This window comes from Sphaeramia orbicularis, chromosome 2 (genome assembly GCF_902148855.1).
Source record: "Sphaeramia orbicularis chromosome 2, fSphaOr1.1, whole genome shotgun sequence".
Taxonomy (NCBI): Eukaryota; Metazoa; Chordata; class Actinopteri; order Kurtiformes; family Apogonidae; genus Sphaeramia; species Sphaeramia orbicularis.
The window spans coordinates 8,389,291-8,417,034 of record NC_043958.1 but is presented as its reverse complement, the minus strand read 5'-3'; the positions used below and the strand labels follow the sequence as shown (position 1 = coordinate 8,417,034).

General features: G+C 37.4%; 3 protein-coding genes across 3 annotated transcripts in view; 1 reads left to right on the top strand and 2 right to left on the bottom strand.

The window, feature by feature from the left end:
- txndc16 (thioredoxin domain containing 16) overlaps positions 1-10,605 on the bottom strand; it is a 32,917-nt gene extending 22,312 nt beyond the window's left edge. Inside the window, exons 1-2 of the mRNA XM_030151345.1 lie at positions 10,601-10,605; positions 3,753-3,758 (exon numbers count right to left, since the gene is read on the bottom strand). The gene's annotated coding sequence lies outside the window, so the exon portion shown is untranslated. The remainder of the gene's footprint in view (positions 1-3,752; positions 3,759-10,600) is intronic.
- On the top strand, positions 1,269-18,205 carry gpr137c (G protein-coupled receptor 137c). Its single transcript, XM_030151355.1, has 8 exons — positions 1,269-2,156; positions 6,931-6,980; positions 7,161-7,268; positions 7,662-7,800; positions 9,479-9,628; positions 13,320-13,445; positions 13,539-13,663; positions 15,684-18,205. Exons 1-8 carry the CDS (start codon positions 1,782-1,784, stop codon positions 15,961-15,963), a joined length of 1,353 nt encoding a protein of 450 aa, XP_030007215.1. The 5' UTR covers positions 1,269-1,781; the 3' UTR covers positions 15,964-18,205.
- A 476-nt stretch (positions 18,206-18,681) lies between these two features.
- acp2 (acid phosphatase 2, lysosomal) lies at positions 18,682-27,482 on the bottom strand. The gene is made up of 13 exons (XM_030151359.1): positions 27,296-27,482; positions 25,217-25,312; positions 25,031-25,117; positions 24,718-24,778; positions 24,523-24,614; positions 24,338-24,436; positions 24,131-24,220; positions 22,448-22,531; positions 22,317-22,365; positions 21,082-21,170; positions 20,893-20,999; positions 20,590-20,765; positions 18,682-20,263 (listed from the first exon to the last, which is right to left on the bottom strand). The coding sequence occupies exons 1-13, from the start codon at positions 27,383-27,385 to the stop codon at positions 20,121-20,123; spliced, it is 1,263 nt and encodes a 420-aa protein (XP_030007219.1). The 5' UTR covers positions 27,386-27,482; the 3' UTR covers positions 18,682-20,120.
- Positions 27,483-27,744: the final 262 nt, after the last annotated feature.

Sequence of the window (27,744 nt, the reverse complement as noted above, 5' to 3'; positions counted from 1 at the left end):
ATTTTTGCTCTTGCCTTATATATCCCCATGATTTTTTTGTACTTTAATTTACTTATGTTCATTTGTATTACTGTATTATTATCCTTGTTGAAAGTCTGTACTTTTAACTTGTCCAAAAAAAAAAAGTAGTATAGGAGTAGAATGTAGAAGTATGTGAAAGTTCTCATTCGTCCAGGTCGTCATCCATCCTTGGTTGTTTTTGAAGTTCAACTGGACTGGTTTTGTTCTTGAAAACATTTTGTCTCTCATCAGTTCTATTTACTGGTTGGGGGGCAGACATAAACCTGTAAAGTCTGTTTAGGGTGTTTTTCCCATTTGCTAAGAGGTGATCTTGAGTTTGAGGATCGTCAGCAGGTATTGTGTTTGAGTTTCAGGGTCACTGACAGAGTGGATCATTGTCCAAGTTGTCTCAGTCTGCTTTCTCTCACCAACAAATAGAACTGATGAAGTCTCACACAAAGCACAAGGTCAAAGCAGAAGTAGAAATCTCAGGAGGTTTATTTTGTTTGCTTCTTTAGATCCCCACTGGCTTTTTCATAGCTGCAGATATTCTTCTGAAGGTCACACAGCTTTCAATTTGACAATACAAAATAGACATAACTCATCACAGTGCAGTAATGTAATACACAATCCTGTAATTCAGTACAATTTAAATAACACAAAAAACTATCTGCAGCCTCTCACCTCTTTTGATTAATTCTTTACAAGCCACTATGACTTAGTATATTATACATATAGTCTTCTTGCTTTTGGATTGTACCATTCTGAATTGTTATGTCTACACTAAACAGCTGCAAGATTCAAGTCAGTTTCCCAGTATTGAATAAATAAAGTATATCAGAATCAGAATGTGAAAATTATTTACAATATAAAGACCAGTTTTGCATGCTTGGATTTACTGTTGCATGTTGATTTATGGGCGACAACGCCTGTTTGTGTCTCAACAGTGACGCAATTGTAATAGATTTCGGTTCAACTCTGAAGGAAATGTATTTATCTCTCATTTCGCTCTGGTTAGCTTGACGTTTTTTCAGCAAATTGTTTTGATACCCTTTTTCCTGAGAAAAAAAGGCCACGTGCCACTTAAAGCCAATCACAGCAGGGAATATTTTTGACTTTAACAAGTGGCCAATCAGAAGCGGGTAGAGGGCGGGCGTTTTCACAGCTGACATCATCATGAATCAATGAGATCAGAGAATTGCGGAGGCTGGGCGGTGGTAGGAACCAATAAAGCAGCGGGCTGGATAAGTGGGCGTGGACGTGCGTTGTATTTGGGAGACTTAGCTCTGAAACTGGGCGAAATCTGTGGATCCACATTTAGCTATACTGCGCAAAAAATGAGCGCAGTCTGACACCAAAATGGCGGCCTGAGGAGAGCCAGTTTCCATCACTATTGAGAGCAAGGGGGCGGGTCCAAAACTGCATCACAGCTGATCTGGAGGTTTTTTTTCCCCCCTCAAGTTGTTTTTTGCAGAGAGCAGCTTTGCAGGGATTCACAAGGGGACCTCTCTCTTGTTTTCTTTCTCTGATTCTTATTCTTTTCAACCGAGCCTCATTTCTTCCATCAGGAGTCCTGTTTTTCAACCCGACATCGGATTGAAACCCCCGCGCAGTTTCATTATGCCACTTCTTTTCAGAATAAACTGCTTTTATCGTAATTTTTCACTCGAATACCCTCGTCTTTTTGTTATCCACGGTGAATTTAACACAGGTCTGACCCACTTTTAGTGCTTTTGCCTCCTTCAGTGCATCCCATGTGTTAACACAAGCCATCAGAGGAGATGTTTTCGGCAGGAGAGGAGGTCAATTCCCATTTGTTTACCTCACTAGAGGAGTCCCCAGGAGCTGCAATCTCCCCTACCCTGGAGCTCAGCCTCACCACCATCTACACCGTCCTCTATTCCTTCCTGTTTGTTTTCGTTTACCTGCAGCTCTGGCTCATTTTGCACTACGGACACAAGCGCTTCAGCTACCAGAGTGTGTTTTTGTTTTTGTGTTTGCTCTGGGCAGCTCTCAGGACGACCCTGTTCTCTTTTTACTTTAAAAATGTGGTGCAGGCCAACCAGCTGCAGCCTCTGGCCTACTGGCTGCTCTACTGCTGCCCTGTCTGCCTGCAGTTCTTCACACTCTGCCTGCTTAACCTCTATTTCACACAGGTAAGGAATGGATACTCCAGGTTTTGTGAGACAGGAAAAGATGGGAGGTGTGGGAGAGGGTGTGCAGTGTTTGCATCTGAGTGACCTGATTTTGCAAAATAGCTGACACTGCAGTTTTGTGGCCTTTATATGAATTAGATTCCACATTAAACTGATTGATTGTACACAAATACACTTATTCTATTGTGTTTGTTTGACTCTGAAGTGGTTTGCATTGATTTATTGTAATCCATTATGTTGAAATATCTGCTACTGCATCACACAACAGGATGTGGCCCAAATCTCATCACGGATGCTCATAATAGTGGTTACTATTACACAATTTTTGCATTTTTATGTGAATATGTGGATTCTGACCTATTCCCTTTATATTGAACAGGCATCAGCCTTCATTCAGACCACATATTGTAATTTTGACTGCATTTAAGTGACGTTAGAATAAAAATGAACAGTCTATTAAATGATTAGTGCATTTAAATTATTTTTTTGGGTCATTTCTCAGGGTAAAAATGTCAAATGTACACAGATTTCAGCTTTGATCAATGCTGCTTTGCTGCTTTTCTTTGTCTGGAAAAGGGAAGTCAACAGTATATGTTGGGGGCTGTTGCTTACAAGCAGTCTGAGATCACTGTGACTTAGCAATTGAACATTTCTTGCGCTGTAAAGACAAAAGAAGGAATTAGTTGAGTAAATCAGATGAAGGCCTGTAGATTCAGCATGGGTGCATGTGCTCATTTTTTAGAAAAGGGATGAGTTTGCTGTCTTTGCGCAAACAGAACCAGTCCAAATCTAGAATTCTCTGTAGCCATGGCTTGAAAACGCATCTGCGTCCAATCAGGAAACTGTGGTCACTGCTGACCTACATGTTGGGTTAACTTATGTCAGGGTTTTTTTTTTATTATTATTTTTATCTTCCCTTCATAGGAGGAATGAAAATCTCAGAAAGCACTTGAAAACTGACTCTTGTCCCCGGGTGAGAAATGTTAAAAGCTTGTGCAGCAGGGAGTTTTGTTCTCTCAGGAAGTGGATAAGACTCAAGCAAATGTCCCTGTCAGTGACACAGGGGTGTATGAAAAGAAAGAGACAGGGCCACAGCTGGTCAGTAACAGTTGTTTAACACCTGTCCATGCTAAATGTCAAAGACCTGTTTGTTTCTTTCTGGCAAAACACCTACACTCCAAGGACAGTTTAGGATTAGCAGCAGCAGCACAGTTCAATCACTGCTTTAAAGCCAAACACACCGTGCATCTCAATCGCATACAGGGGCGTGAGGAGAAAGAAATCTGTCTTCCCTCCTTGCTCGTCTGACCGACTGAGTGGAGATTAGGTATTGAAGCCAGTGGTGTCATATGACTGCTGAATAATCATCGCTGCCCATCAGCTGATTTGTGACCAGTCAATGCAAGCAAACTGTCCCTTTGAATACAAATGAAACTCTTGCTTTTCTTGTAAAAACTGCACTGAGTTCTGCTTTTCATAAATTACAGACAAACTGATATACTTGGGTATCTGCAAAACACATTCGAGCTTTAAAATTCTGTATCTCTATTGATGTTGGGAGGCCTGTGAGTACAATTTTCCTGCATGTGGTTTTATGTCTGGCTCAGTCAGGCCTGAGTAATATGTCAGATTTGTATTTTCAGCCACAGTTAAAAAAAAAAAAAAAAAAAAAAATGCAAACCGAGAGAGAGCTGGTCAACAAAAGAGGAACGGCTGCATTGCAAAGCTGTGGAGATTTTCCTTTTAACTCAGCTTCTTTGGGTCTTTAAAAGTGTTTAAAAAATCCAGTCATGTGCATTTTAAGCCATAAATATGATTTTGATTTTACTTTTATAATATGATACATTGTGACAACATAATAATGGTGCAAAACAAAGAAAACTCATAATGACACAGTATACCAAATGAAAATATTGATTAGGGATGTCTGGTGTTACTTAAATGGGTTATAGGTAGTATTTCTGCTTTAAAATATTGTAAAGATTATCACTGAATTTTGAGAAGAGAGTTCTGAACGTATGCCAATGTATCAGGTTGCAGAGATGTGAATGAAATCTATTTATACTGAATGAACAGGTGATTTATGTGAGTCACTTTGCTGGTCCACCATGGTGAGGAAAACTAACACCACGGGGCCAAGTGACGAGATGGAACGAAAACTACAAAGAATCAACTTTCAGAGTCAAAGAAAGTGGCGAAATGATAGAAGATTACAAAGATGAAAAGAATGGAGTTTGCTTAGAATGAACTGCAGCGATGGAAAACACACACTACAGAAAATGGGGGTGGCTTGTGGTTTTACTGTGTCTGTTTTCGAGCTAAGCTAACAGAGCTGTAATGTAAACTATCAGCTGATGCCGTTTGTGTAGATCATATGGCACAGTGTTACTTTGACCAAATGTTAATAACCAGCTATGACAAAACTTCAGACCATAATACAGTAGTTTCTAAATAATGAGGTTTATATTTTATTCAATGAGTGATTCAGTCTGTGGATGTGTAATGTTGATTCATTGGTGGTTTTGATATTTAAAGTACGTTATGGGATGCAACTTCCCCCTACTGTGGAGAGTTTGGATTATAAATACTAGCTACATATAGCCCCTTAAAACATAAAGTGTACAATCCACTAATCTGGAGTTAAATGCTTTGACATCAACACGTTTTGTTCTTAAATGTGTGTTGAAATGTGCTGATGTGCAAACTGTAATGAAACTAAAATGGAAGCACATTCAGCCAATGTATTTCCTCCCATCTACTATATATAAAAAACAGTCTCTATTTGTTTAACTTTTATCTAGTTTGACACTTCATCTGACAAAATCTGACTTAAAGGAGTGATATTTTGCTTTTTTAAATGGAATTATGCATTTTAAAACATTTCCCTGTGGTCTACATAAACTGTAAATGCTATGCTTGGGTCTGAATTCTTCATTAATTCAACTCCACAGGTCCATCTTCAACCCTATTTCTGAGTAATGACACCAGAAAGGTTGTTTTGAGTACTGGCTCTTTAAATGCACATTCACCGTCCTTTCTGTCCTGTTCAGCCACTTGTGTTCATTAATACAACCAACAACCGAACATTTTAGGTAATTGGCTCGAAGTTTGGACATATTTTTAGTTTTTACTACAACCGTTCGTCAGAAGTCTTGACCATATATGTGCAAATGTCGTGACTTAACTCGTTATAGACATAACAAATTAAGAAGGAAATAAAACAGGTTGTAGAAATTCACTAGATTTTTGCTAAAATGAATATAAAGATAACTTTGTAGCACCTGGAGGGTTCAAATTCAAACTTTTTGAACTGTTAGGGTCCAAATACACAACTAAATGAACCAAAGACTAATAAAAGTAGGTTTAACAAAATATGACCCCTTTAAGAACAGACATAGGTCTTAAAAAGTCTTGAATAGAAACCCTGTTAATCTATTGCCAAGGCCACCCTGTCCCCATATAAAAGTCAGACAGAATTTAAGTCACCTGAACTTAAAGCTGATCTAACGTCAGGCCTTTGTAACAGTTAATGGTCTGACAAACAAGCGTGTGTGGAAATGTTTGGGACTAGTGTATTTTGTGATGAGTCAGGCATGAGGCCGGACCTGTGATTTACTTCTCCTTCTTACATTCGCTCGTCCTCACAACAGAAAAGGATGGCAGTTACATTTGGGGAGCTCAAAATCAAATCCTCACCTGCAGCAAAATGGAAACATCTACAGCCATATGTTAAATTATAAAAACCACCAGTGCTTTGTTGGCCTGTTGCTTCATTTCTAGGTTACAAATGACCACATTCTGGCCTGATTCTCACACACAGGAGTGTTTATGTGTGCAAGTGTTTACGCAGACCCTTGCGTTCCTCACAGCTGTAATATAATATCACATATTAATAATTTTTATCACTAATTTGTTCATTTGTGGAGTCTCATAAATAAAAGACAAGTATTTATAAAATCTGCTGTCTGTGCCTATTGGTAACTGAATAACGTGCAATTTGACAAACAAAGAACAGATAAAAGGCCATTTCAAGAGGTGAGTGTCAATGTCCCCGCTTCTGCACACACAGGAACTAGACTTGTGTACAGATTGATGGATGTTTTTTTAGGTCAAAGTTGATAGTATGTTGACACAGAGGCCACATGCAGTTCATATTGTGTGTTTAACCAATCAGATGTCACAAATATATTAGATTTTTAATACAGAGTTTATTCAATTTTGTAATATTTTCAGTGATTGGTCATGTTTTCTCATTGTTATGGCTGACTCATGAAGACAACTCATTTGTGATTCTTTATGTGCGATAGTAACTAGCATCAGTAACAGAAAAAACAGCTCCTCGAAGGATGTAAATGGTCATAACTTTAAACAAAGGTTTTGTTGTGCAAGAAATGTATAGCACTAATCTTAATTTTGCAATTTAGACCTAGTTTTCACACAAAAAAATTGATTAATTCCTCAAATTATCTGGATATACTGCAGATCCCTGAGTCTTTTAGAAGTAGAACATGCTAAATCCAGCTAAATCTTACATTGTGTGGTAGATTTCTGACTGCTCTGTTAGACACAACTTCATTTCCAAGTAGTTTGCGTTGTCATTCCTTTTCTTGTTTTTCCCGTCAACCTCAAATGTATGTTATTTTTGCGTCATGTTGTGTGTGTGTGTGCAGCTGAAATTACATCCAGGAATCTCCTCAGCCTCTGTTAAGTTCACACTCTTCTCTGAAAAGAGACCCCACCCAATTGCTCTCTGTGTGTCTTTTTCTTTTTTTAGGTGATGTTTAAGGCCAAAGCAAAGTATTCCCCCGAGCTCAATAAATACAAGTACGTCTGCTTGTTTTTCATCCTTTACATGACATTTGTAGAAGTCTGTATGAGTTCATACATGCATGTTTGGTTCTGGAACTGTAGTGTGAGGAAGGTTTTCTTTGCATCTTAATTACTTGTTAATAAAATTAGATTGTTTTGGCAACTTTCTGACTGTGTTTCCCTGTGCGTCTCTAGGGTTCCTTTGCGTTTGTTCTTCCTCTGTCTCAGTATATTTTTCCTGGTGGTGAATTTAACTTGCGCATTGTTGGTGCAAGGGGCTCTGGAGCGCTCTGAATCCCCAAGGTAAACAGAAAACAGCCTCCTCCCTATGTTACATTTTTAGCTCCTGCAGTGTGAACTAGGCATCGACCGATATATTGTTTTTTGGGGGTTTTTTTCTTTCAGTTCCAGTACCAATTATTAGGCAGATAACATATTTAGGAATGAAATTTGCAGTATAATCTAATTCTGTAAAGTAACTCCGAAGGAAAACTTGAGGGATTAAATAAATATTTTCCCCCATTTTCTCATCAGATGCTTCAGAGCCATAGTCGCACTATCTTATTTCAATTTATACGATCAGATACTGGACTAAAAAAGTACAGATAATTGTAAAAATGGGAATATTTAATCCAGTTATTAGATATGAAAAGCCTGTATGTTGGAGGTAATAACAAGCTGACCTTCTGACCACAGCGATGGGGGCGTCAGACATGCAGTTCTGGCCCGGGTCCTGATCAACGACAGCCTTTTCGTCCTGTGTGCCATCTCTCTGGCCGTCTGCATCTTCAAAATCGCCAAGATGTCCTCCGCCAACGTTTACCTTGAATCAAAGGTAGTTACGTCATGTGTGAATGATGGTTTGCCAAGTGAACCTTGACAGTGACACCAATTTTCCATGTGAAAAACATTTTTCATTTTACACATCACACTACAAATCCTCAGATTTATTATTAAGCTCATTTGCAGTTTTATACGCTTAGAACAGTTTCACAAAAATCTGAGGTTTACCAAGTCATATTTAGTTAGATCTGATGTTTAACAATAAGAGGAAAAACCTGCAACAGTCATTTTGCAGATGTGAAAAAGTTAAATAGTCTAAAGTTTCAGGAAAGCCATAGGATTTAATTTTGTGCAAATACATGACAGTATGTTGGAGCAGTTATATCACATACTGGAGGTTTTAGTATTTAGTATTTTTTTGAATTTATTTATGTAGTTACAGGACAGTGTGTATTGGCATTAGTTGCAAAGAACAAGATGCATGCACCAGATTTAGCAGAGTAGCTAATTTCCATCTGTTGTCCTGGACAAATGACCAACGTAATAAAACATCATATGGATTATTCAGTACTAATATATTGGAAGAAAACTGTTAAACAATGACAGGTAGAGGAAAGTATGCGCAGGCTGAATGGTTACAGCCAAATACAGAAAAATGGGCTTACATTTTAAAAGTACAATAACATTTTCCTAGCATGAGAAGCAAATATGAGAGAAGAAGAAAAATAAATAAATAAATAAATAAATAAATAAGGTGATCGTACAATAGCAAACCAGACATGGAAAGAAGTGCAAGAGTGAGAACTAATGAGCTAAAACATCTGTAGAATTTAACATTTTTTTTAAATGGATTTTTAAATCAATTTTTTTATTCAATAATTAAAGCTGATTGAGTTTTCTTTTAAGTAGAGGTGGACTTACAGGGAGACAAGGTTTGTGCAGCCCCCTAAAAGATCCAACATCAAGTCATTTAATTTCTAAGGCCTTATAAGTTGCATTTTAATGTATTTTTTTGGGAAAAAAATTTAAATATATGAGAACTGTGAACATAAATAAAACTAACCTTGATATTGTTTAACATTACATCATGACTAAATGTAAAAAAAGTTCTGCATGTGTTGCGTTTAGAGGGTATCTGTGTATTTGAGGAGGCCAAATTCATGTCTTTAAGAGATTTTTCAAAGTGTCTGATTAAATTTCAATCCTTACATTCAGATAAATAACAGTGCAACGGACCTTATAGTTCTTGCCTTGAACCAGTCTAACCATGTTACAATCCAGGTAATGATTCATGACTAACGTTTCCGCCACTGAATCTCCTACCTGAACCCCTCCACTCATGAATAACTATTGGAGGGTCCACTCATTCCTTTCTCCGCCATGTTAAAAATTTGATAACTTCTTTGCAAAGATTTCCAAAGCAAATACAGCAATATCATTTGTTGTATTTGTGGAATTTTTCAGACTTTTGAGTGGCAGGTTTAAGGATTAATTTAGAATTTTAAGGATTATTAAGTCTTAATTTATGACAGTCACATACTGATTTACACACACTGAGGTACTGAAATTTGGTAGCAAATGGCATTTTTCAACAAGCCATTCACTTGATGCTATAAAAGTTTGGTACCTGGTTCTAAATAGGAGGTAAAATTGAATGCTGCTGCTTTTGATTACAGGCCAGTAGCTGCTGCTGTGACTGACTGCACTAAATTGTGTTTTTCTGCCTCTAGGGGACATCAGTGTGCCAAGCCACAGCCATAGGAGCTGTAGTGATTCTGCTGTACACGTCCAGAGCCTGCTACAACCTGGTGGTGGTGACTCTGTCACCGCAGGATAAGCCCAGCCCCTTCAACTACGGCTGGTACAGTGTTTCTGATCAGGTACCGGACTCACTGTGTTTCCCCATGAACAGAAAGTAGCCTTTTATGCAGCCAGGGACCCTGTGCGTGTGTGGATGTGTGTGTGTGTGAACAATCCATCTTAGGAGATTTGGGAGAGCATTGCTTAGTGCTGTAAAGGGCTTTGTTTGGCTATAAATAACCCTCTATGTGTGTGTGATTGTATGTTGTGACCTACATCAGGGCTCAGGCCTTGAGACGGACAGATTTCAAAGGGTTTCCTGGTGTGATTGTTGGACACTAACCCTCGTCTGCTGTGTGTATGTGTGGGCATAATCTGACATTACAAATTATTACTTTAATCTGTCTGCATACCAGCTGTCAGTCCAACCAACACTGCAACATTTTCCTGTCTGGTTGATTTTCTTATGCAACACTGTTTACACAAGCAGTGTCTGAAACATTAAAATGCATGTTAACGCGATTATATTCTATGGATTTTAAGATGTCATTAACATTTTGGTGTGTTAGCACATAAAATTTGACATTTTACCGATGCTTCTGTGTTAGTGACCAGTGAGGAGCCTTAAATCAAACCACTCATCCATATTCATGAGGAGGATTGCATTAGTGATGTAGAACAACAGGGGAAGGCGGCATGTTGTGCATAAATTACTGATGTGGGCGCTTACACTCCTGTTACATGCAACTATGAACACCGTAAAACAATAGTCCAATCTGAAGTGTCAGCAAATTAATTTAGTTTTATTCACTGAGCATCTGGAACCGGGAACAGCAGCAAAAAGCAATTAAAATGTTTAATTTCACCATGTTTTACTTGTTCTTGTTACAGCCTAGTCATCTGGTTTTTATTTGAATCGTTTTGTATTGATTTTCCTTCTACCCAGGTTAATGAGTCAGGGTCAGGCAAGGAGGAATTTAGGCCCCGTTAACTTTAATCTATAGTATATATGGATGTCTCCTTGCCACCAGAGCTCAGAAATACTAATTCACTCCCTCTGTTCAAATCCAAACTCAAAACCCATCTGTTTAGGACCGCTTTCTCTATGTGACCACAATTGAATTGTCCAATTTTTTTTACCTGCCTTTCGCTTTTTACTCTGTTTAATTGCTTGTTTTATACTCTCCTGTTTACTGTATGGTGTCCTGGAGTGCCAAGAAAGGCACCTATAAATAAAATTTATTATTATTATTATGATCTATCCATGTAGGTGAATGCTTGTAAAACTGGGTGCATGATTGGTGATATTTTAGTGAGAAGTATTATATATGCAGATAACCTGGTGGTCTTCAGACCCAGTAGTGCTCGTCTAAAACACCTCCTTAAGCTATGGTCTGAGTATATGTGGAACATAGTAACTACAATCAGTACAAAATCCACTATTTCATTCTGTTAATTACACAATGACACTTATTCTACTGTATTGCTTTGTATTGCATGGATCACTGTTATTTATTTATCAAGCGGGGACTGCAGAGGAAAATTAGCACTGACGCTAAGTCCAGCATATTTACATATTTATACTGAAATGGAAGGTATAAATGTGTTCATTAATGTGCACTGTCCCACCTAAATAAAGATATATAATAAATAATAATATTCTGTTCTATTCTACAATGCTTTTAATATAGAAGCATTCTGTAAGACCCAATTGATAAATATTTAAAGCTGTTATCCAACTACTTGGGTAATAATTTCACTGTCTGTAATAAGGTCACATATCTTGGACATTTTAGTATTAATTAACTAACAGATGTGATATTTACAGTTACATTCAAAATTATTCAGCCCCATCTGCAAATTAGGTTTATTGGCAAAATGTACAAACTAGCAGCTGTTTGCAATAAACATATCAAATGAGAATCATTTAAATAGGTCAACACAGCTAATGTTACAAGTGATTTCTCCAATTTCAACATTAAATACCACTTTTAATGATTACTGCAGTCTCAGAATTATTCAACCCTTTCATCTTGAATACAAAGTAGAGCACCTGTTTGGCCTTTTTGCTCTTATGACCTACTAGTTGAATAATTCTGAGACTGTATTTGTCATTGAAAGTAGGATTTATTGTTGAATTTGTTGAGTTTTATCTAACTAATTAATCTGTTCTTGCTTAGTCTGTTTATTGCAAACACCAATTAAATTTTAAAAATTATAATAAATCTGAAATGCAATGGAGGTAGAAAAATTAATTGCAACTGTATGTACATGCAAACATTCTCTTAAGGAGGTTAAAAGATAAATTTGCCCATAGAGAATAACATTAGTCTCTGCACTTTACCCATTTTAATGCACATAGTACCTTGATAAGATATATGATGTATCTCTTCTCTAACTTAAGTGCATGTATAGATGGTGTGAAGGTGTCTGTTCAGCACTTATTGCACATTTGTGGGCAAATTACATTAAATTAATCTTACTGAGACTTAAAAAATCTTATCATTTTGCTATGGGCTTATTATAGAATAGATGGTGTAGTGTGAGTCAAATGAAGAAGGCAGTGCTTTTCACGTGGTTTTAATAAATGTAATGTATAAATTTATCTGATTAATGACTCGGGAAATGAAATTATCCTGCGCTCAGTATCAGCTATAGTAAGGTTTTTAGGATCCATTTACTCTTCTATATTATCTTGAACATCCCGAGTCTGTAAATGAATACTGATTAATTGATTGATGAGTTACAATTCTTTCATATTTTATTGATGACTGAGTTCATTCGTCTCACCACTGTTTTCTGTGTTTTTCCTCAGGTGTGTTTTTTAATAATATTGATTGAAACTGATTGGAATTAAAAAGTGCACACTGGTTTCTGAGTTCTACACCAGCACCAGCCAAACATCTGTGTGCTCAGCCTCATTTTTAACACCCTGTATTACACATGAAAGGAACAAATGTTGGCTGAGATGGGTATTTGTGATACACGAGGTAGAAATCAAGTGAAAAAGCACTAGAATTTGAGCATACACACCTTTCCTCCGCAGCTCTCTGCTTCCTGTTCCACATATGTGGTGCTGTCATGTAAAGAACTTGCAGACGTTATTCCTGTTAATATGCATTTTTGTGTGATGTTGCTGAAGTGGTGGGATGTTTAACCCATAAAGACCCAGTGTGACTTTTGTGTGAATTTTTCTCTTTATTTAACCTTTTTTAAGTGATTTACCACCATTTATTTTAATATTATACTCTGTCTTTTGTGTTGTTTTTTTTTCAGTGAAAATCATGTATTTTCCTATATTTAATTACTGGTCATGTTGATATTCAAAAAAAGCTCAGAGTAAATTCAACAGTTATTATATATGAAATAGAGAAAACTGAAGAAAAGCTGACTTTTTCAGCAAAATCTATGATCAGCTGAACATAAGCCATGTGTCTCCATCTACTGTCATTTATCAAACTCCATGGGTTTTACTGGTGAATCAATGTTGTAGAAGATGACGGTGTGTCCACGGTAACTACGGAGCCTCTGAACGTTCAAATGGGTCATATCTGATGGCCATGAAAAGATGACAAATTGTATTTTACACCAATTATTTACATGCATTGATAGGATTAGCAGATCAACAGGTATTAAACAGTTTAGATCAGTAGATGGCTTTGGTCAATGGTGGATGTTTGGTCTTTATGGGTTAATGTATTTTAGTCATAAAGTACATAAAATTGAGGCCCCTAGAAACATTTACCATGGTATTTTTTGTGTTTGTTGCAGGCAGATGTGCAGGAAATCAGTGGTGAAGCCTACATTATGTTTGGCATCATCTTATTCTTCTGGGAGCTGCTGCCAACAAGCCTGGTGGTGGTTTTCTTCAGAGTCCAAAAACCCAACCAAAACCTGGTAAACAAAACATGTGAACAGAGAAAACAGTAACCGAGACTGTACATTTACCCTGAGGGATGTTTGAACATTTTTTTCCCCTGTACTTCTCAGGCTCCAGGAGGGATGATCAACAGCCACAGCTTCAGCTCCAGAGCTTATTTCTTTGACAACCCCAGACGATATGACAGCGACGATGACCTGTCCAGAAGCATTACCAGTAGAGCTGACCGGGGCAGGTGGGTACAGACACACAAACACACATATTATTTCTCTTGGTTCAGTTTCTACCAGTATTGGCAGGTGCAAATAACCATCCATGACTTCCATTTTGAAACCTTTTTTAAATTACTACAAATAACACCTACAGTATTTTTCATGATTTTCAATGTGTACTGTAAAAGGTTTGCAGAGGATTTGTATTTATATTTCCATAACAAATAACTCTAAAAATTTTTTAACTCTTTATAGGTCACTCAATTCAACATTTTAATCTGCCTGTGTCATTGGAGGACCTAACAAGACTTTATTACTTTTGTGAAATTTAAAAAAAAATATATATATATATATTGTTACGTAGACTCCAGATACATTTTTATCTTAATCTTTGTCTCGGTGTGAGTGTGTCTGAAGAATGGCAAGTGGCCTCCCTTTTTTTGAATAAAACTTTGTGTTCTCCTTTAATTTCTAAACTTTTTTCTATGACAAAACATAATTGTATATTTTTTATAGTATAATTCAATGTACATCATTGTGATAAAACTGGGGGAAAAAAATCATGAATGTATGTATTCCTGTAGATATGCATTTAACCCTAGCAATAAGATGATGATGTGCTGGAAAAAATTAAAATGACCCTTAAAAGTACTTGAATTTGACCTTAAAAAATGTGTACGAACCCCGCACATTACATGGTAAAAAAATTACAGTACGATTTTTTAAGAATTGCTACAAATATTTATAGATATGTTTTTTTAACCCTTGTATGGTGTTTGGGTCTGTGGGACCCGTTTTCATTTTTTATTACAAGAAATTATTTTTTTTATAAATGTTTTCCTTTTATATCTTGATTATATTACATTTTATTAAAAAAACAAGCTAAAAATAAGTAGCACTTTAATTATAAATGTGATCTAGCAAAGGCAAAAGGCAAATATTAAACATATATGCTCTTTATGTTCTTGTAAATGGGATGAAGTAAACATCTGTTGAGTATTTTAACATAAAATTGTTTATGTTGAATTAAAAACCCACAAATGCAGCAGCTCCACCACACCCACGAACACTGGCTGAATAACAAAAATCTGACCACCACACAAGGGTTAGTATAGAAATTGAGCCAGTTATATATCATTCGTTCATTGTAGTGTGAAATTCATCTAATAAGCAATATTTAAAACTCTGATGATGAACTGACTCTTAATAGAGGAATGGGAACTACTGGTCAACATTAGGGGTGTAAGAAAATATCGGTTCTGCAATATATCGCTATATTTCAATTCATCATTCTGTATTGATATTTTTAGGTATTTATTCAAATGCATATATGACGTAGGTTTATTTTTGTTTTTTGTTTTTCTCATTATTTAACACTGTTTTATTAAATAATGGTTATTTGAAGCATCCTAAAAGCATTTTTTACTGTCTGAGAGGCAGATGTTAGATTTAAGATCTTTATTTGTCATGTGTGGATGCACAGGTATACTCATAGTGAAAGGAAATTGCAACGAGCACCCCTGTGCAAACTGTGCTTAGCAATAATAAGATAAAATGTACATAAAATATATAAAATATACATATGGAAATGTAAGCATATATAACTATCAAATGTTAGTTCCTTTGTTTGGATTGCGCAAAAATAATATTATAATATTAGTTATGAACTAATAGAATATAAACATTTGAGCAGGATCTTAATCTGTAATGTCTGTAAAACATAATCTAAGTTTTGACACAAGAACATTTTGTGATATAGCATTAGATCCTGTTATGATCAAATAAAACTGTGTTCAGTATTTGTGCATATTTCGGGTGTAATTCAATTCTTCAAAGAAATAATCATTTTAAAAAAAGAAAAAAACAAAAATTGTGTTTTTAACAGTGTCATGATATATTGTGATATATCATATCGTGATCCTAGTATTGTGATTTGTATCGTATCGCCAGATTCTTGCCAATACACACCCCTAGTCAACATTTGCAGTCCTTTCAGACTAATGACTTACTATTCTCTTGTCCTCTCATCTTCTCACCTCTCAGCCTCCTCTCCACCACCCCTCAGCTGGGTACATCCAGCTGGTACGGCTCCATTCAGCGTAACGGGACCCTGTCTGCAGGTGTGGCGTCCACCCAGCCCTCCTCCTCCACAGCCCCGCTTCTCTTCGCCTACGGAAACATCCAGAGTCACCATCACCACCACAACTACTACTCCACCCCGCAGAACAACAACTACCACCACCATCACCACAGTAACTACTACTCAACACCGCAGAATTATTACTGTGGGTCGCAGACGTATTTCTGCACCCCCCAGAATTAATCACGGACCGTCATAAAGATTGACTCATTAACATCATCATTAAATCAAAGCAGGAGTGACATTGCTCAGGACCAAGTTGGACATAAAATGCTGATGATTAACTGTTCGCAATGTCTTTAACCAGCATGCGTGGACCAGAAGTAAAACAATCAAATGCCACATGGACCAGAGTTTTGGAAATCAGCATAACCTGGATCTGTTCCGTTGTATGTTTTGGTCAGATTTCTGAAACTGGAATCATCAGGGACTAAATCGTCATCTTTCACCCTCAATCTGTAAATTATCTTGTTAAAACGCTCTTCAGTTCTGCACAGAAAGGGGCCATCCAGGAGTCTTGCAAAGCTAAAGTGGCTAATGCAGGAGCTACTTGTCAGCCAACAGACTATTCACAATATTCACCACACACTGGTCAAACTGTGACTTGGGATCAAAATGGCTGGTGTGAACATCTGTAGCAGGCAGAAAGACACAAAGTCTTTACATATGTCAAAGATTTTAGACATTTAATGGTACTAATCTGTCATTTTTGAGGGGATTGTTTGCAAGCTTGTTTCATAGATAAAGATGCTGGATGTCTATGGCCTGTTCCACCTGAACCTGAAGGATATGCACCCACAAAAGCTGTTTTCTGGCAGTTCGCACTCTGAGGTGTTTACATTGACAGGAATTAGCGATTGCTGATTTGCCATTGGCTGCAGCTAGGAGCTAACTACAGGCTGTTATGTACATCACCAAGACTACAGGATTTATATCCTCAGTACTATTTACTCACGACTTTCTGTTGTTCAACATGTAAAATAGCCATTTTCCAATACCCACAATATACTGTTAGTAAAATACTGTTCAGTTTTCTCCCAGTATCCACAAATATCCATAACTACTGCAAACAAGATATGCCTTGTTCTGATAAAGCTGCCATAAGCTCCATCAGTGACTAATGTGGTAAAACAGTGCAAACCTAAGTATTACAAATTCACACTTAAGCTGCACAATTACAAGTCTATACAGCTGCTTTTGACAAAACAACTCTGAATGTGTTCATAATGTTCAACAGCAGCGACTTTGTCCAGGCTTATCCACATCTATCTATATTTTGGAAACTGTGACCAACATTAGATGTGATTTTTCATAAGAGGGGTCCTTTTGGACAGTGTACAATCGATTGAAATAATTATATATATAACTGAGATTTTTCACTCAAAAAAAAAAGAGTGGGAAGGGACTCTGAAGCATATTTTTGGCCAAAAACGTGTAGCTTAATTTGATCCTTTGAGAGGCGTTTTGCACTCGTATGAATCCCTTATAGAAAAGAGGCTTTGTGCCTGAATGTAGGATTTCATTTCCTACCCTATTTTATGTATTTTCCCTGGCAATCCTCTGTATTTTATATTTTACTATTTATCCTTTTGTGAAAGGAAATATCGATGTGCCATCACACTAAGTCATATGTAATGGTTTCATTCCTTAAGGAAAATATTTTTGCACAAGAAATGTTTAAGTGTTTGTGTGTGTCCAAGATAATAAATTTCTAATCCAGCGTGTCATGTTGAGTCGGTATGTGTGACATTAGAGCTCTAGGTTTAGTGCATTTTACATGTTTGGTTTTTTTTTTTTTTATATATATCTTATATCAATTTTATGTATATCATGACAAACTGCAGCTTATGAGCGATATTTGTCATTGGTGGAACAATTTCATATGTAATTAACAGACCAAAATTGAACTTTATCTACATTACTGTTGGACTGAAGGAAACAAATGGTGCCCATATGTTCTGAAATGACACTTTGTAGTTTAAAGTCTTCACACATCGTGAAATAATCTGTAAATGTCACCATGTTAGCTCTTACTTTCAAATGAAAAAGCTAAATTGTGACTGGCTCTGCATCAGCTGTGAGAAGCAGACAGCTGTGGATGCGTTTAAGGCCGTCATTGTAATGAAGACGTTAAGTTCTCACTGTTGGGTCCAGCTATTGTTTAAAAAGTAACATTTACAGTGCATGCTTCTACATAAAATTGCAAGAACTCTGTCATATTTCCTTTCCAATGTGATATTTGTGTAGAAATGTTCTCTGCTCTATCTGCTATAGATAGCAATGGTTATTGTTTTTATTCTGAATTGTTTTGTTAATGATTGTTTTATCTGTGGCAATACTGAATGTAACCTACTGTATGACAGATCACTAATGATGTATGCAAGAAAAGCACTACCATGTTGAAATAAAGGCCTACTGCACTGTTTTTAAAACTAAAGCAACGCAGCATTTGTCACTGGACGTGAAATATTCAGCACTGAACATTAACCAGATTGACTGCATTTCCCTGGCATGTGTCTGACCTCTGATTTTTCCCACCAGTATGTGCAGTTGGTCATGTGGCTGAGATAATAAGTTTGAGGAACATCCGAATTAAGTCAAAGCAGACTGGATGGCTTTCAGCAAAACACAGCCAAGTTATAAAGAAGGTATGAGTGAAATCCTGCTGCTGAACAAGCAAAAATAATCCACCAGTTGGGAGACGCTTTTTCAGACAAGTTTTCACAGAAATTAAACCAGTTTAGTGTTAAAGTGACAAAATATTCAAATCATTTTGCTTTGAAATGTAAATTAACTTCCTTGGTTTCTTTGCATAAATAAAAACAGCTTTCTGGAGAAAGACACATAAACATTAAGTCCACAGAGCATGTTATGCAAATGACTTCACAAGATTTCCTGTTGTTCACCTCCAAACATCGCTGACAAATCCTTTATTTTCCCAAAATAACATTTCGATGAATAGTCTCGTTGGGCATGAAAAATTCTGAAATGACAGTTTGGACAAAGGTTGCTCCATCCTGACAGATACTTGCGTGACGCAGATATTTTTTAAGACGACATGTGCTTTGTTTTATGTCCAGTGTGTCAATACAATGACCACATCTTGAAATAGTCTCTGTTTTGGAACATTTGCAGCATCTGTGCATACTTTGCAATATATTATATTTTTTAGATGCTTTGACATTAAAAAAAACCCTTCATGCCCTTTACTCTGACTGTAGGCATTACTTGTTTCAACGAGCCCAAATTGGATCATCCTAATGAAAAATAAAATGTACAGATTTCCAGTGTTTTCAGATATTCACAACACTCAGTTTAAAATGGCTGAAAAACAGCAGAATAATCTGTGCACGCTTGATTTATACAAGTCTTCTTTCGTGTTGCTATGAGAACAGGAAAGTCAAAGGTGAGCCTCAGCTAAGCCACCTAATGAGATGGTATTTTAAAGACATGCAAGAGGAGGACACTTGGTTCGATCAGATCAGCAGTGCCCTGCTTCTTGTTGGATATTCTAAAAAAAAAAAAAAGGCACAATGGTGTTTAGGCCTCAAACATGAAAACACACAGAACAAAAATATGGTCCAACACACAAGACAGACCAGCTGATGCAGATAAGGAGTACATCTGTGCACTCATCAACACAATACCATAAGTGTTTACAGACCCTTATATAGATACAGATCCATCCTACTGGAAATAAAATGACCTGGTTACATATGAGATCAAAACACCTTCAGCTGATCATGTTATCCTGCACACATTGTACCTAAGAAACCATCATAATTGGCTGTGTGTTAGACCAATGTTTGCTATTCTTAGATTTTTTTTTTTTTAATCAAAGTGTCTGCAGGGGGGTCACCCATTATTCTGTGAGTTAATATTTATAGAAACCACAAATGTGAGTAATCAATACTCAAGAAAAATGTTTTTGATGAAAAAGTGACAAGTCTTACTTGTTCTAATACGACCACCCATCACTAATCAAAAAGGCGTTCTCCACTGAAATTAAGTGGTTTATGAAAAATAGTTAAAAGAATGAAAGTTTTCCCTGCTGTGCCCCCCCCCCCCCCCCCCATGTAGAAATCAGCTGTACCACTCATTACTAATCATAGTTTACAGTGATAAAAGATGTTCTTTTCCATCCGACCCAGCAGAAACAGGATCATTTTGGACCCATGATGCACAAAAAAGGGACACACAAAAATCACAGTTGTCCCTTGTGAAGTTACAGTCTGAGACTTTCAAAAGGGACACAAAAATGGTCAAAGTTCATCGTCGTCATCACTGCTGTCCCAAGATGTGAGGCCTGTGCATCTTGGAGGGAGGAGTTTATACGTCTGTCAGGACCCCTCTCCTCCCTCGTTGATCACATGTTGGTAGCCCCGGCTGCTGACCGGCTCCTTCTGCCAACATATTACACCGAGGAGGAGGACAATGAGGAGGAAGAGCAGAGAGCCGGACACCGCTAGACTGATGATCACCTCTACAGAGGAATGAACACAGTGGTAAAATAAGTTATGTTTTGGCATGTCAACGGTGGGTATTCTATAGTAATAACGTTATAACTGGTTTAATTGATTGGCTTAATGCCTTTGATATTTATCATACATACGTACATACAACTATCTTGCAAATAATCTACATAAAATGAGATGAAGCTTTATTGATCCCACAACAGGGAAATTCACTGATTAAGGCAACAACAGGATTAAGTGTAGGGCAAAGAAAATGTTAGATGTCCACTTCGTTACATCCAGCTGTTTTTTTTTCCATGTGAATGCAAACAGTTACTATTGCACTACTCTTCACCTTTGTTTGTTCCCCCAGAAGGAAGCTGACACTCTTTCTCCCTGTCATCTGAAATCCAAGGCTTTGTTATTTTCACAAAGTCCTCTAGGGGGCAGTCAAAGGCACAGCCTGGCAACTGCTGCTGGTAGGGCTCTGCAGAGCTGTCGTTCCGGTAAAACATCGACACGGACAGAGTGCTGGATATAAAGTGAAACAAGACAGTTATTGCATTGCATTTTGTTGATTTGATCAGTTTCAAATTAGTCCAGTTCGCATGCTGTGAGTCTTGTAAACACAGTAAACCTTGATGTGTGTGAGGTTTACCCCTTGTCATCCCTGTACAGCTCAATTATCTGACAGGAGGCATACGGCGGCTGTCTTCCATTGAAAATGTTCATGCTGGCCTGCAGAGCAGCTACAGTGGTGTCATGCTGTGGAAGACACAAACCAATTTGTTTGTCAAGTCTTGTCTATAATTATAGCTTAAAACTGACATAATTAACTGATTCTCACCGCTGAAAGCATCATCAACTTGGGTCTTTTCTGGGGGCTTGGAATTTCCATTTTTGTTAAATTTTTTAGTATTTCACCCAACAGGATACCTGGGGGAAAAAAACACAATGTTTGTTTATGTTTAGACAAATGAGCTTATCAAACCAATCAGTCTTATTACAAAGACAAGAAGCAGATACGACCTGTGACACATTTTGGTTACCACAGTAAGCTGACTGACAAAACCTAAAAAGCCTGATGAATGTGTGCCCTGTCATCCAAAAGGGTGGAGACAAAGTGTAGGAGAAAGCATGTCAACGAGCAGATTAGCTTCACATAGTACATCACTAAGGGAACAGACTCAATGACTCAGTTTGTGACTTCTCCTCAAACCAAAAACCCAAGTGTCCCTCATCTCAGAGTTTTCAGTCAAATCTGCTACCTGAAACAGGGCCCACCTGTCATGATGATGCGTTGAAAAACAGGACAATCCAGGGTTCCAAGTTAAATCTAAGACTTTTTAAAGCCTTTTTAATACTACTTAGAATACAATTTAATGCCCATTTCACAGCCAAACCGGCAAAAATTCATGACTTCTAGTGTTTAGGAAAAGGTATTTATTTACTCTGACGCCTTGATGCCCATTGTTCTGAATTGAATTGATTTCAAACATGTTCCCCTCCACTAGTGTCAACCAGGTCAAGAATGATCTTTTCTCCAAACAGGCATTATTAAATTTGCACTTCCCCTTGGTTACTCACGTTGGACAATTAGTTCCCAATTTCAATATAAATTGTCTGGGTGGGTGTAACTGAGTAGACTAACATTACTTTCTTTGCAGCTTGGACACTTCCCAGACACATTTAAACACAATACAGTGAACAAGTTTATGACAAGATGACTTAAGACCTACCGTATCAAGTTTAATACCTTTGAAAGACTTTTTATGGTATTAACCTCCATAGCTTTATTAAAAAAAAAACAAAAACTGTCCACTGCAAAGGACATTCCATTAAAACAAAATAAAAATAAAAATGCATCTGAAAAAAACTCTTGCATCATGATGTTTCCAATATAGGCAATTATTTAATTTTAAAAAAAAGCAAAAACTTGTACTTTCCTGGGTCTCAGGAGGTCACATGCACATTTGTAAATTCAAGACATTTAAGACTTTTTAAGATCCCGCAGGAACCTAGATAATCGGTGTAAGTTACATGTAATCAAAAGAAATCTAGAGCAAAGTAACACACACTTACCTCCCTGCAACCTGCTCTTTTCCAGTTGTTTATAGACTCCAAATGTGATCTGTGAAAATAGACAGGTTAATTACATTTACGCATTCTGGAACAACATTTCCAAACAGTATGAATACTCTTACTTCTTTTACCTGAAATGAAAAGTCTTTGAGCACTTTCAGCTTTTCCATAATAGTAGGAGTCACCCAGTGTGGTGGGGTTTTGTTGTGACGGGACTGGAGAGACGCAGCAGAGTCAAACACAATGCCAAAACAAACAAAAATAAGGCTAGACTACAGGCAGAACACCTGGCACACACACATACTGGCATAAAGAGTTTTCATTAAGCAGCAGTTAACGTGACTGACTGTCTTTTCATTCCTGGTGGCACTTGGTCAGCAGTTCTCCCGCTGCATCGTTAGCCGGTGACTGTACTCAGTGACCCGGCTGGCCCAGATTTAATATTCAAATCATATTTTACGAACTACACTGCAGTATTTTTCAATGAAAAATAACATATTGTGGATATACAGTAGTAGGACACTGAGTATAGTAGGTATTGAACACCCAAGGGTGATCAGTTCTACAAAACCAGGAGAAATGTATGCACTGACAATGGTGAAAAGGACAAAAACACAGATGTGAAACTGCTACTGCCACAGTTCCTCAAAGAGTTTGCCAGCCGTCTGTGTGTTTCTCAACAAATCTATGGTCATGTTTAGTCACGAGACTACACAAAAACCTCAATATGGCCACAAGTAGCTTACACATAATACCACTTGAGTAAACTTATGTGCCACATTCCGTTTGCATAATTTTTAACATCAAAATGCCCTGTAGAAAAAGGCACCATATAAATTTGCAGAGAATGATAAAGAAACAGATAAATGACAGAATTTTTCAGAACTATATGTACTGCTAACAGTCTCGTTTCCGAAACCCTTTCTGTAACAATGCACATGATGAATAGCCTAAAATGATCAGTTCTCTAAATCATTCTGCTGAATTTCTACTGTCTTATCTGAGGGCAGTAATGGGTTGCACTTGCTATTTTTTATATGTAAATGTGCTTCATTATGAAATATGTGAAAGTCAAATGACTACATTTAATTCTAGAAATTGGAAATTATTTTGTTGGAAAAACATAATGACATTTTTTATAACACTAAAGATCAAAAAAGCGTCACTATCATTACCTCAGCCCTGTTGGAGGTTGTGTGGTGAGCAGGATGTGGGTCATGCGCATGTTTTTTGGCAGTGCACAAAATTATCCCAATATTGGAATAATATCAGCAAAGAACTTGGGAAAATATTGGGATATGAACTACCAAGGACATGTTTTGTGCTATATTTGGGTCATTTAACAGGAAAAGACATACCAAGTAAAGATAAATATGTGATTGAAATCCCCTTGGTAGCATCTAAAGAAGCCATCACACAAAAATGATGCAAAGAGGACACCCCCTACCTTAAATAACTGGAGAGACATTGTAGAAGAAATTCACAACATGGAAAGACTTACTTATATCATAAGACTACAACAAGCAACATGCGAAGATCGATGGAAAAAATTAACAATATACAGGACGACAACTGACACTATGTTCTAAATTTCTGTGTTGTAAAATTTCAAAAATGAATCAATAAAATATAAGTTTAAAAAAAAAGTGCTTCTTAATTTTCCACTAAGTACAGAGCTAAACTTTAATGTCCACTTAATAACACATGATAAAGAATTTAAGCTCAATGAGTGAAACCACTGTAGAATCATGACAAATACTGTCAATTCCTCTCTAATATTCACTTTGTGTTTTTCTGTGTGCGTCCTCTCTCACCTCACAGAAGAGTGTGTCATACACGCTCCAGATTGATTCCACATTAGTCTTATTCAGTCCTGTTTTAGTCCTCACCATATCTATGAAGTCCTGAGGAAAGAAAGACAAACAAGTGAAAAACCACATATATGAAGAAGAAAAGAGAAGAAAGAGAAGCAAAGTGAAGAGATGAGGGGGAAAAAAGGGTGAGAAAAGAAAAGACTATACCTGGTATTCAGCTGTGATGTTAAGAAATTCTTCTGAGTGTTCAGTCTCATTCATCAGCTGTTTGTAGCGAGGACACTCACCCAGTGGAAATGAAAGAAGCTAAAATAAGATGGACAAAGAGTTGAGCCAAAAATGCACACTGGACCAAAAAAATTAATAAAAATGACACTTTCACATCTACTTACGTCCTCCTCATTTTGCGGCACAGTGTGTACAGGTATTGGCTGCCACTTGATGTTTGGTGTAAAGATCTGGTCACCAGTGGGTGGGTAGAGTCCTGGATGAAAAAGAAGAAATATGATGAAGGTCAGAAAATTGATGCATAAGAATAGAGTAAAAGTTGGATCACAAGTATGAAGAGCTGACGAGGATGAGCAGACCTGCAAGGTTGGCCTCGGCGCTCATCAGGGTGCGATCATAGTCTGTACTGCGAACTAAGATCTGAAGAAAAAGACGCTGGAGGTTAGAGACAATTGGGTGTAAACTACAAAAACATACAGAATTGCTTCCTGTACATTCCCTTTAAATTTTCATGATGCACTCGGAATTTACACGCCAGCAAGAACCCTGTATAACACTAAGGTGGCAAAAGGGCCCCTTGGCCTAAATATTAATATAGATCATCATCTGTCTGTAAAGGTCCTAGTGAGGTCATATGGCCCGAAGGCGAAGAGAAGGCGAGAGTCCATGTACCTCATGTCTGTCATAGGATTCGTTGAGGAATCCATTGTAGCGCTTCCTCAGAAACTGTCCGAGCTCCAAGTGCTGCCTCATTCCCACCTAAAAGAAAACACAACCAACTCATCACCTCTGGATAGAGTTGTCTAACCTCAAACGGAATGAAACCTATGTATTAAGAGTCAGAACCCTTTGTGGTACCTGTGATAGCTGCCCAAATCCCTGTGGCCAGTCGCTCTCTTGGTAGGGGTCAGTAGGGTAGGCTTTGATAGGTGACCGGTCACCATGACGAAACAACTGGACAAAGAAGGTTACAGAGGTTACACATAATTATTGTTGGTCTCTGCATTAATAATGAAGGCTTAAGAAAGGGTTTGGTGTTTGGAAAATGTGAGTGAAGAACAAACGAAGGCATTAAATCACACTAATTCATTGACTGTCCACTGATAACTCTATGACAAACCTATTCATATTACGTCACATTGCATAGCTTCACAGTTGGTCATCCAGTTCTTGTGTACATATTCAACAAAACTAACAAGGGAATCAGCATGTTTTCATTGCATGTGCAGTTGAGAGAAATGACAATACTCTACACAGGAAAGCTTATTTATGAACTGAACTTCACATGTTAAACACCCTCTGTGGTGATATGAGTAACTCCTGAACACTTAATCTTGGTGAATTTGAACCATCTTCTGTCTAAGTGCTGAAAGATATTAACTAAGGTTATATCAGAACATTACCAATTTGTAAAATGACAACAGAGCAACCATTAACCAGAGAGAATTCTAGGTTCCTGGTTTTCATGTGTGGAAAACAGGTCAGACTTGTGTGACCGATCTGTTCAAAATAGCTGAAAAAGTGTGTAAACTCTATTTAAGGGTGGATTATCCCTTTCAAAGTCGTAATCTTATCCCACTGTGATCTATTAATGGGTAACTGGGGTTGGATATCGAGTTAGCCTGCATTTTAAGCCTCAGTTTCCTGGAATGCGTGCAGTATTAGTTCTGCGCTCTGAAAACCTTACAACTTTTGCATGGGACAGTGACAGTATCAATGGGTTCACAGGGCGTCAGCAGCCCCTCTAACCTTCCTTTAATTACATATTTTACACCGCGACATGCTAGGCTCATGATGCCATGGCTTTAACAAGGGAGACAACTTAACCTTAAGCCATTTCAATTCTCACATCCTTGACAGATTCCATGTGCTTGATCAAACTCTAAGTTCTCATCACCTAAAAAGAGAATATTGAGGAAATTGACAATATGTTCAAAATCAAGATGTAATAAATAAATGCGTTTACGCATGTTCACGGCTTTACTTAAATGATTCTTTTAATGTTTCTGGGAATTAACCCCGGTGCTGATACCACTAAACTGGTTAGGATTAATTACGACAAGAGCAAAGTTGAGGCTTGCACCTCGTTCACAAAATTTTCTGAGCAGTTTGCCAGACAGACACATTACCTGAGGTGAACTTAGCAATGCGTAACTTTTATTCTACAGATTCAACACTTAGAGTATGCTTATTACAGTCTCACTTGTTTTAAGTACAAGGTGAGAAAACACACTAAATGAAAACAAAGGGGAAATGTGATGATGATTGCATATAATCTAAGATTTTGGGAAATTATCAAATCCTTCACACTGATTATTTAGGCTCTGACCCAGGTCTTGGAAGCACTATATTTGTTTGGTATTATTGTGGTTTATTGTTGGTTCAGCTGACTGTCTGCTGACTAAAACTTCCTATCATTATTCTATCATATAACCTATCCACTGATTTATATCAGACCTTCTCCTCTTCAAAACACCAAGTATAACCCTGATATGTCAGATTAGTTACCAATGCAATGTTTGTTCCGCTTTATTCGCAATAATAAAAAACAAACAAACAACCTGATAGCACAGCAGACTTCAGATAGCTTACTTCTGTTTTTTCTTGACACTTGCAAAACAAGTCTGTTGTGTAGCTGGAAGTGTGATCGTGTTTTTTTTTTTTTACGTATATGTCACATTTATTACACGTTAGCGTCAGTCTAATACAGTGGCGTCCTAGAATATGCCTTTAAAACACATGCAGTTTAATTAATTGTATGCCGAATAGACAGAAACACCTAAAATATTACTACAAACCCGAAATCGCGTACAAACACATGTGCATCTTAACAGATAACAAAGGTCTACATAAAACGTGCTGATTTCTATACTAACTATCGCAAGGCTCTGGTCAAACCTAAGTAAACATCAGAAAAAACAGAGCAACAATACTCACCACTGTGACATACACCAGTTTCCTATCAGCAGCAGGCGTCCCGGAGACAGAACAAACGGCCAGGAGAAGGAGCACCACGCCGGGGACCATGTTTCAGCCCTGTCCGTCCGTCCGTCTATCTGAAATCTAAAAGCTAACCTACATTTATCACCAACAGGAAGCAACGGCTGTTGTGGTGTAGCAGCCGGATGTAAACGTTTAACACAGGCAGCAGCAGCGGAACCGGAAGTATAAAAATAAAACGCAGCGTGTATGCGCAGAATGGTGTTTTATCGATTAAGGAGAAAAGTAGGCTCCACAAACCCGCTGTATCACACAGTATTTCATTTTAGACATTTACGTATTTTATTACCCACATCCACACTTGTATCGGGTGCAAAATAATGGAAAACTTTTTGCAGACATTTTATTTTGAAGTAGAGGATTCGCGTGTTGTAAACCACCTTCAC

What these genes read in the sequence shown, in the direction of transcription:
- gpr137c (XM_030151355.1), top strand. Translation starts at nt 1,782, where the DNA reads ATGTTTTCGGCAGGAGAGGAGGTCAATTCCCATTTGTTTACCTCACTA. An exon ending in TTAACCTCTATTTCACACAG is followed by an intron (nt 2,157 to 6,930) that starts GTAAGGAATGGA and finishes TTCTTTTTTTAG; the next exon opens with GTGATGTTTAAGGCCAAAGC. An exon ending in AGTAGAGCTGACCGGGGCAG is followed by an intron (nt 13,664 to 15,683) that starts GTGGGTACAGAC and finishes CTCACCTCTCAG; the next exon opens with CCTCCTCTCCACCACCCCTC.
- acp2 (XM_030151359.1), bottom strand. Translation starts at nt 27,385, where the DNA reads ATGGTCCCCGGCGTGGTGCTCCTTCTCCTGGCCGTTTGTTCTGTCTCC. An exon ending in GATTTGGGCAGCTATCACAG is followed by an intron (nt 25,118 to 25,216) that starts GTACCACAAAGG and finishes GTTTTCTTTTAG; the next exon opens with GTGGGAATGAGGCAGCACTT. An exon ending in ATGACACACTCTTCTGTGAG is followed by an intron (nt 22,532 to 24,130) that starts GTGAGAGAGGAC and finishes GCGTCTCTCCAG; the next exon opens with TCCCGTCACAACAAAACCCC.